Below are 10,936 nucleotides of genomic sequence, written 5' to 3'. Positions count from 1 at the left end.
TACGAGCTAGTATAACAACAAACAGGGCCCGTGAATGGATTCAAAATCAATGTTTTACGGAGGGTTTATTCGAGCCCCGAGCTGCGTGGTTTGGGGAATTTCTTGAGTTAAATACGCTGATTTTTGTGACAATAATATTGTTCTTTTTAATCAGACTCGTAAAAGTTATAAATAAACGAAAACATGACAATAGCATTGATTATTTTGGAATGGGAACAGATGAAAAGTCTAAATTACTAGATCATGGAAAAAATAAAGATTTGATGATATTTCCAACCGAATATTATGCGACTAAACATGAAGCAAGTGAATTAAAGGAAGGTATACTATCAGATAAGTTGATTCCTAGGTAGATGGGGGACCTACGTAGTTTGGTCGCATTACGTCAAATCCAGCCGACAGATCACCATTGAATTGACATGATCCGACCAAATGACGTTGGTCTGTCAACTGCCTAGGAATCAATTTCCTCAATGATACCAATACATGAGTCAGGTACGTGAAAAACGTAGTAAAGCTAGTAAGATAATATTATGCTTATATTTAAAGCGCATATACGGCTCAACAAGTAACTGAATCGAAAGAGGTACACAATACCTGTAAAGTGTACCTTTCCTCAGTTACCCTTGTACTCCATAGGGTACGCGTAACGTGAAGTAAAGCTCCTTAACACGAAGCATCAGTTGAGCCATCGGCTCGGGCGCCCGCGCGCATGAATGAGCGTACATCGGAGGTGTCTCGGCCAGGGCTGGCGCGACCTTGGGCTCGTACCCTACTTCACATCACGCCTTCGGTCCACACGCTGGCCTAAGGATCTTTCGAGGGGCAGGGCCCAGGTCGCTGCGCACCTGCGCAGGGCGCGGGGGTGTGCGGGGATGACAGGGGCGCGCGGGGCGGGGGCGGCGCGGGCTCGCCCAGTCCCGCGCCGAGCGCCGCTCGTGCCGGCCGTGTGTGAGCAGACCGCATGAGCGCGCCGGCGTGCTAGCCCAGCGGGCGCGGGTGTGGTATGCCCGCGCGTCGCCGCTATGCCACCCGTGTTGGCGGCCTTGGTGCTGCTCGCCCTGATCCCCGGTGAGTGCAACAGGCGTGTGTGTGTTCGGCCACAGATTACAGGCACTATGGCCCGTGTCTCGTTTTTCTGCTCCAGTAAGTGCGGGTAGATTGGATTTCGTCGCGTCTGAATTGCCGCGTGCCCGGGCCCGAAGCTCGATTGGACGCGGGATTGGTAAAGAACATGAGAAAGACGTGAGATTGGTATTTTTTCAGGCGAATTAGCGTAACAAACGTTGTAGTGACGTCGATTTTGGGATGCGTGTGTTATTGCTACGCAAATGACCGCCCTAATGCATAATATAGGAGTTTAATGTGAATCAATCAACTTATCGCCAAATGTTTTTCCCATTTTTCGAGATAAATCCACAATAACCCGATTCTCCTGCGACTGTAAAAGAAGCCACATAACGAATGGTTGGATTAACATAGCTAGCAGTGTCTGCAACAGTGCAATCTTAGGAGCATGAATATTTAATAATAGCTTAATTAGCAAAGCAGTTATGTCATCCGAAATAATTAGCATCATTAAACAGCAACAATGTTCCGCAGCTGAAATGAAAGCTGATGCGTATAATTGTCGTTTTCAGTAATTTCGTTTCAGTAACTTTAAATAGTTATTTGCATACGCATTTTCATTTTCTTACCCATTCAAATTCCTTTACGGGGGTAAGCCCCCGTGACTCTTTTACATAAATATGAGGATTTAGACAAACTTGATCTAGATATATCTCTTCAAGTTCTTAATATACATACATCAAGATATGGAACAATATTATATTTATTTAGTAGTAAGGGGTTAACATACATATCAACCCCCTTTAGACATATGTTATAATGTTATAGTTGTACAATGTTTTGTCCATGTTTGATTTACAAAAGTAGCATGACAGATGAATCGAGGATACAATTTTGTATAAATCAACATAGTGTTGATTTTAATTGAAGGTAGAGCATCTACTACTTATCTCAATCTCTTTACGTATATATATATATATATATATATATATATATATATATATATATATATAACAACGTTAACTGTACTTAATTATACCGTTTAAAATGTCCTCCACGTCGCTCGTACCTAACAAATTAATGACTTTACCTGAACAGGGCCGACCCGAAAGTTGCAGAGAAGTTTGAGTGTACGTCAAAAACATGGCGCCAGGACGTTCGCTCGTAAAAATTGTTGGGAACTTCGGAAAATATCGAAAAATGAAATTTGAAAATGGCTTTATGTTTACGTTTATTTTGCAATCAGTCATCAATACAAATGTGATAGCCTAGTTAGGCTAAGAAGTGTAGGTCTATACCTACACTTCTTAGCTTAACTAAGGTTTCGGTGACGGTGGCCGGGTTGAAACCAGGCCAGTTACGCAGGAGTAACTTTATAGTGCCCAAGTGTGTGCGCAGCACAGCACATAAGAGCACTCTCTATTCCTTTCACTCTCATAACCCAGATGGGATGGAATACCGACACGACTGGCGAGAGGTCAGGCGCAGGACCGACTTTTTTACATGCCCATCCGACGCATGGATCATCTTAGTTGTCAGACAATCAGGTGATCAGCCTGCATTGTCTGACAACTATTTTATACGTGGGAGACATTTATACGTGGGAGAGCCATGCTTCGGCACGAATGGGCCGGCTCGACCGGAGAAATACCACGTTCTCACAGAAAACCGGCGTGAAACAGCGCTTGCGTTGTGTTTCGCCGAGTGAGTGAGTTTACCGGAGGCCCAATCCCCTAACCCCTACCCTATTCCCTTCCCTCAACTTTTCCCTTCCCTTCCCTTCCCTACCCTCCCCTATTACCCTATTCCCTCTTAAAAGGCCGGCAACGCACTTGCACACTCTTCTGATGCTGCGAGTGTCCATGGGCGACGGAAGTTGCTTTCCATCAGGTGACCCGTTTGCTCGTTTGCCCCGTTATTTCATAAAAAAAAAATTGTACTAACCAAACTTGGAAATAACATATTGTTACCAACGCGGGATTCGAAACGCGGGAAGTCAAGAGCCATGCTCTCAACCACTGGACTACGAAGGCGTTTAACATTATTTTAGACATTTTATATATAACTAGCAGACAGACATAACAGACATGAACACCCTTTTTTTATAGCTACAGGCTTGGAGCCCGCTTTTTTCAAATTATGTGTTTTGTTGTTTGTGCTTAGAACAGTGTTATAACCAAAGAATTCTATTTAAGTTTAAATAGAAGTTTTTGGTTATAACACATCCAAGGGGGATGAATATATTAACAGCGAATAACTATAAATGTCTTTTGTTTTTCATGTGCCAAATTCAAAATCACAATATGGCAGACAAAGAACGCGGACCCTAAATACTTACACGCTGAAATATCTTTACGACTACGTATACGTGTCTTTCTATTAGTAAGGTATTTCCTTTGATTAGTGCAACGCAGGTGATTAGTGATTAGGAAAATTTAAAGGACTTGCACTAATCAGACGCTGTCCACACTTACTTTTTCCTGATTACTAATAACCTGCACATAACAAAGTGAATACAGGCCATAAGTAAGTAAATGTATAATATATTTGCCGTATAAGCACGAGGTATATTCTGTCTCCAGCCCCTATTGATCGTCTTGTCATTGTTCAGTAAACAATTAGGTGCGTGCTATCAGCGCCTTCTACTCTGCTGCTCAGCATTATATCGATACTAATATTATCATACTTATTATAAAGGCGAAAGATTGTGATGTATGTTTGTTACCAGCTCTTCACGCCCAAACCTCTGTACCGATTTTGCTGAAATTTGGCATGGAGTTTCTTTGAGTCCCGTGAAAGGTCATAGGATACTTAATTCCGGAAAAATGTACGGTTCCCGCGTGATAACCTAATTTGAGCGAAACGGAGTTGCCCGCCTCATCTAGTTGTACTATCATAGAACTTTATTTAGTCAATTTATGTCAAATCCAGATAACAGATCACGACTAATATTGAAAACAATAACCCAACCAAATAATAATAATAATAGCTCCCACACCGGTTTCGGTGACGGTGGCCGGTTTCATTGAAACCAGGCCAGCTACGCAGGAGTTATTTTATAGTGCCCAAGTATGTGCGCAGTACACAAGAGCACTCTCTATTCCTTTACTCTCATAACCCAGTGGGACGGACGACCGACACGACTGGCGAGAGATCAGGCGCAGGACCGACTTTTTACATGCCCATCCGACGCATGGATCATCTTACTTGTCAGACAATCAGGTGATCAGCCTGCATTGTCCTAACCAAACTTGGAAATAACATGTTTCCAACGCGGGAATCGAACCCACGACCTCCGAGTCAAGAGCCGCGCTCTATACCACTAGACCACGGAGGCGTTAACCAAACCAAATAACGTAGGTCTGTCAACTGTCTATGAATTAATTTCTTCGATGGTACAAGATGACGCCCGGTAATCCGTTACGCCAAAATTAGTTTTCCGCGCGGGAACCGCGATTGTTCCGCGATAAAAAGTATCCTAAGGGTGTTTGTGCACTACACGGAATTTTACTGTCCGGCGTTCATAACTTTCACGTTTGCCATATTAAAACGTAAGAAATCGGGACGCCGCTCCGCGCCGGATGGTAAAATTCCGTGTAGTGCACAAACGCCCTATGTAATTTCCCAGGATTCATATTAACCATGATTTACCTCATTGTCATTGATTTATAGGCATAAGGACCTACGTATTTTGGTCGCGTTATATCAACTCCATCATACATCTCACAGCTAACATTGAATTGACATAATCCCAACAAAACGTTAAGGTTATCATATGCCTATGATATGGTACCACTTCATAGTAGTCATACTAAGTTTATCTGGATGTACCGAAGGACACAAAACAGTTATATCTGATTTCAAATGTTTGTCGGTTGTAGAATTCGCTCGTAAATTGTAAAGGGTCTAACAATATGGCGCACGAACTTTACCACTTTATTATGAAACTTGTGGATAAGTAGAATCAAATATCTCATTTTTTTTGGTCCTCTACTTCATAGTAAAATTACGTAAAAAATACTCACACAGTACTCTTTTATACTTTAAGCAAAATGATCTTTACCTGTCTATTCATGTATTACATTGGTATAGTGTCCACAACTACGAATAAACATACTTATTTTTAGGTATAAAAATTTATGTTATCCTTGAGGATCTGGGTTTTTTACTGTTTTTTTTTCGAGCTCCGAGCAAAGCTTGGACTTTCAAATATTCAGTTAAGTCAGTCCGTCAAATCTTTTAAGCGGGAAGACACTCTAAGTCATGTTTTCGTAGGAAACAGCGCGGAAAACATGAGCACAAACATGAGAATGTCGGAGCTAAGAAGTTCTTTGTCGAGCACATAAAGTTAATATGTAACCTAGCGGAATAGAGAAACAAAGGCCTGAGCAAGCCAGATGTTATTATCAGTAACACTGCGTGGTAAAAAGAGACGTGTGATACATGACAGCAGAACTCTTTTTTTTTGACGTCCATTCGGCACAGCACGTTGACAATTTAATCTTATAAAATAAATGTTCAATCATGCTTATGTAAGTGTATACGTACACATATTTTTACACACAGATGAAACCAATTTCGGTTTCGTTTGACAGCTCGAGATTGTTGCTCTATTCCGCTAGGTATATTAACTTTATGGTCGAGCATTGACACTTCCCACCTCATTACTCCACAACACACATATAAAAATTATTGATTCTTAACGCGAACAGACTTAAAAATAGTTTCTTTTAAAATTCTTTTTTATTTACTGCCTTCCTATCGTGTGTAGACTCTTTCGTAATGAAACTAGGCATAAAAGTGAATAACATGAAAAACGAATATACTCGAAAAGCATTAATATTATTATTATTATTAAGTATAGAAATAGATATATAATTATAATTTTTATTCACATCTAGCTTCTTTAAATTACTATTCATAAGTGGAAACTAATTGTTATTGGCATTTAAAATTATTGTTTAAGTCATTAATGTAAAAAGCTATATTATTATTATATTGTTTGTATTAAAATAATAGTTCGCTTAAAATTTTCAAGTAACGCATTCGTAGACAGTCGTAGCAGAGTGCTACGCGTGGTGCTACGCGTGGTGCTACGGCGTAGCACGTTATTTTCATAGTACGTAAAATGCAAGTTTTATCTTTGACATGTCTTTGTAAGTTTAAAAAATTATTTAGTTAACAATAAATAAAATTGTTACTTAAATTATTGGTTAAAATAAAAATAAAACTGTTTATTGATTTAAAAGAAAAAACATAAATAAAAGGCAAAACTTGTGCCATGAATCTCATACTTATTTCATATTTTTTTCACATATCTAAATTGAGTTGAAATTGGTAATTGCTAATACTCAATAGTAAAAACATCGACAACGATTTATTATCAAAAAAAGACATGGAACATTTCCTTATTCAAATACCCTGGAAATATTCTCAAGATCTGTCGACTCGCCGCTCGGCCGGTGATATCAATTCCGTCCGGATGAGTGCTCCTCACTCGTCCGCTTACAGCGGCTTACAGCGACTTCCAGCTTACAAATCAGCGCTCGCAGCGTACAATTACAGTATTCGCAGAGACTTACAGCTTGTGTGCAGGATCTTACGCTTGCTTAGAGCTTTTAGCGACTGTATATAATACAGTTCTTAGAGTCTTATAAAAGTTTTAATAATGTCACCTTAAGTAAAATGTAAACGCTTGTTGCTTGTTGTAATTTTAAGTTGACACACCAAAATGGAAGTTTAACTGACCCTAGGGTAAACGATAACTTAGAAAATAAAAGTACTAAAACCTTATGAATACAGGCATACTATTGCAATACAAAATATTTTATGTTTTAGCAACATAATGACGTGATTTGTATAGCTGTAGTCTTAAGACTGTCGTGTCCATAGTGTGCGCTAGCCCTTAGCTAATTTCGAAAGTCGGCGAACAGATTGCAAGTATTGTAACTTGTTTCTGTTTATTCTACGAATCTCGATCTCAGCTTTAAATTATAACTTTGAAACGTTTACGACAGACTCCATTTTGTTTATAGAACTGTTTTAATTAAGAGTTTGAGGTTATGAAGTCTGAACTGTGCGGGTATTCTGTAATTTTCTCATTCAATCAACTTAAATCTTCGAAATTTTGTTAATAAGGCATTCGTTGTATACATTTTACTAATTAATTTATTATGTCTTCAATCGTTAGCTGCTTACACTAATATTAAGTTTTGCTTCATTCAAAAAGATCTTCTAGACTGATTTTTATGAAATTCAAATTTACACGCGGCGGTGTTTGAAAAACAGTCAAATAACATTGGAAACAAAAATTGGAGAAAATATTGCGCATAATACTTATTATATTATGTACTCAGTATGAATTTAGTTCTATATGAAAATACCTGGATCTTGCCAACAACTCCGTTAGCGTAAAACAGGATAATCCTACCGCGTTAATTAATGTCAAAATTATTCAATACCATAGGGCATAGTTTATTTTAAAGAAACTTGAGACCAATAACATGAAAATACAAGTATCTTCATACCTCCTCAATGCAAACCTTTTCTCTTTAATATTATTGAAAACAAACACTAAAGTTACACTATAAAATAGTGGTTATTTCCAAAGAAACCTAACTTTTTATCATAAGACAGGGTTCTTTATGCAATAAGGTAAAATAAGAGGTGTATATTTACTTGTTAAGACAAAGAAGGAGTTTATCTTTGGGTTATTTAACAGTTTTTCTTCGGTCCGTTTTCCAGCCGGCCGGCTCGGAAACTCCTCTGTAAACTATAAGCTTGTATTTTCCAACATTTTTATAACTTTCAAAGGTTGGATAGTGAAACTTAAATTGTGAAGGTATCATGGTTGAGATGTTTTATAATGTCTATGGCCTTTTTTCTTTTCTACGAATTTATCTTTTCTATACTGAAAATATTATAAGGAGAGAATGTTATGATGAAATGGTTAAGTAAAAAGCTTCTAATTCTTCATGCAAGGTGCAATATAATGTGATTAGTGGAAATTTTTAGGACTTACTTAATATCTGTTATGGTGGTGTACATAAAAATGAATTTTAAATTTTGTTAATCTCGCTAAAACTTGTGAACGGCTGAACCGAATTGGCTAATTTTATTCTTGAAAATTGACGACCTCTGTGGCTCAGTGGTTGAGGGCGTTGTCAGTGTCGGGGGTCGCGGGTTCGAATCCCGCCGATGGAACAAAAAGTTTCGCATGTTCCTGGGTCATGGATGTGTATTAAATATGTGTATCATATAATAAAAATTTTAAATATATGTATAGTATAAATATATAAGTATTAAATATATTTCTGTTGTCTGGTACCCGTAACCTTCAGGTCCTTCAGGTATAAGTACCTGAAGGACTTGTGTTACGGGTGGGCGCTTCACACCACGTCAGTCTGGCCCCGTGGTAAGTCACGGGGCCAGAGTGACGTGGTGTGAAGCGTCCATAGATATTATTATTATTATTATATTACTAGTACACATTAATAGTTTTATGACTACGCGTTGTTTAGCTCTTTAGTTAACAATAAATATGAATTTTGGCCTCGTTTTGGATGTCTCAATAGAAGCCCAGCTTTACCCCGGTAAACGTTTTGTATTCATTAACGTTCCGTTAACGTTGCCAAGCTGATTGCTGTTTGCGCCGAAAATTGCTGATTTTCGTACACATTTTTGTGCTGACCATTTTGTCCGGTAATAATGGAAATTTCGGATTTATTTCGCCGAAATGAGCAGTAATTTTTGGTTTAACATAATATTTACATATCCGTCGTTTGCTCACTTTCTTCTGTGCCTTCTAACCCCCTAACTTAAAATACTTACCTACCGAATAATTATCAAAGGTATGCTTGTTTGTGCCTTGCACATTGGAAAAATCTCATTACATACCTTCAATAGGACTGTTGATATGCTACGTAAATTCATAATTATGTTTATAAGTAAGGGGGAAATTTAATATTTTTGATATAAAAGTCGGCGTGTAAAATCTATTAATATAATATAATATATTTTGGTAAATTATTAACTACAATTTCAAATATTACAGCCAAAGATTTTAAAAGGATTTTAACTTATTGTCAAACTGTAAGTGTTCAACCACCTGTTATGATTTCTAGAGATTCAGGATTGTCGTGAAATAATATTACTGAATATTGCAAATAGCTTCTTTTAAGAAATTTCGCGACTATCCTATCTCTTTTTCTAAGACTCAATGTATCCCCGGTTCTTGCATTTATTATTATGAATCATCATCATAATATTAATAAGCGAACGAAAAACTTTGTAACCCTTTTTACGAAAAATGGGAAAACGTAGGTGCATGAAATTTTGCACAGTTATAGTTTATATGATGAAGGAGTGCATCGAACTAATATTATTTTGAAATTATACTTTTATCATACATTTGTTTAACAAATAAAACATTACACACACTACAACACACACACACATGAGAAATGACAGATTTTTGAGTGACAAGCGAATTATACTATTTTATGCATAATATATTATGTCTATGATTTTATGGTTGAAGGCTGTTGACAACAAGTTGACAAATTGAAAATGGATTATAGTTTTTTTATTGAATCTAAGATACTATTAGACAATGCTTACACGGCCAGTCTGAGATCAGCTAATTTCCAGAGACAAGAATTGAAAAAAAATGATAAAGTCAATATTTTTTACAAAATATAGGTAGTAGTCCTAATGTCGTTGAAACTAAGGTCGAATTTCGACCATTGGGCGATCTCTAGTATGATTAAATTCTCCTTACATAATATATAATAGTTGACGTGTGAGAGCCATGCTTTGCCACGAATGGGCCGGCTCGACCAGAGAAATCCCACGTGTTTCGCCGAGTGAGTGAGTGTACCGGAGGCTCAATCCCCTACCCTTTTCCCTACCCTCTCCTATTTCCTTCCCTACCCTCCTTTATTCCCTTCCCTACCCTCCCCTATTACCCTATTCCCTCTTTAAAGGCCGGCAACGCCCCTGCAGCTCCTCTGATGCTGCGAGTGTCCATGGGCGACGGAAGTTGCTTTCCATCAGGTGACCCGTTTGCTCGTTTGCCCCATAAAAAAAAATCTAGACCGTTGTGAAACATTTGACGTAGGATTAAAGCTTGTGGTATCAATATTTAACAGCTAACACGATTAACGCTTCACACTGTATGACGTGCTCAAAGGCGCAAATGACTTGCAGTCTGTTGAATGTTGGAGCAAGTTCAGACCACTTTGCATGCGACATTTCCTTAACACTTCAATGTAACTTTGCTAAGATTAAACAGATGATACGTGTAGTAAAGTCTAAACGGCGAATAGAGAAACTAAACGTCATATAAAATGCCATTGACATTCTTTGCCTCGTTATTTCGGTTAAAGTGTATGTAGCTAACGGCAATTTTGTTATAATTTCGCCCAAAAGAGTGAACTTTTAATATGTATTTGATCCTCAATTTAACCCTTAGCCCGGGCGCGCACTAGCGGCCATCGAGATAGATACCTTAGTATGAAACCGCCATAGACAACACGCACCTGGCCGCAACGCGACCAGCGGCCACACCACAGACTACTTAGGGATACTACGGCCACACCATACTTTCGATGGCTGCCGCGGCCTGGCCGCTAGTGCGCGCCCGGGCTTATGGGAGGTCGAATATTGAAAAATCATTCGACAAGTTTTTGAGGGTTATTGACACGATATTATTTATTCACTATAGTGCTTTTGATTAACTAATTTAACGTTAACAAAAAAAAAAACTTGTCAAAAATCCTCAGAAAGCAATTTGCCTGCCGTTAATCTATTAGTCAGAAGCTTTAATTTCTCTTATAATAGTACTAATAAAATAATAATATTATTATGG

At 38.2% G+C, this 10,936-nt stretch overlaps 1 protein-coding gene across 4 annotated transcripts in view; it reads left to right on the top strand.

Annotated features, from left to right (window-relative positions):
• The first annotated feature begins 934 nt into the window (after nucleotides 1-934).
• The window catches only part of LOC121730274 (neuronal acetylcholine receptor subunit alpha-7), a 107,387-nt gene continuing 97,385 nt past the window's right edge, over nucleotides 935-10,936 (top strand). For all 4 annotated transcript variants that reach the window (XM_042119251.1, XM_042119249.1, XM_042119250.1 and 1 more), the window contains exon 1: nucleotides 935-1,071. In XM_042119251.1, the coding sequence (XP_041975185.1) occupies nucleotides 1,026-1,071 (46 nt within the window). In that variant the 5' untranslated portion in view covers nucleotides 935-1,025. The remainder of the gene's footprint in view (nucleotides 1,072-10,936) is intronic.

This window comes from Aricia agestis, chromosome 9, assembly GCF_905147365.1.
Source record: "Aricia agestis chromosome 9, ilAriAges1.1, whole genome shotgun sequence".
NCBI classification, from domain to species: Eukaryota; Metazoa; Arthropoda; class Insecta; order Lepidoptera; family Lycaenidae; genus Aricia; species Aricia agestis.
The sequence above is the reverse complement of the archived record's forward strand: the minus strand, read 5'-3'. Positions and strand labels throughout refer to the sequence as shown.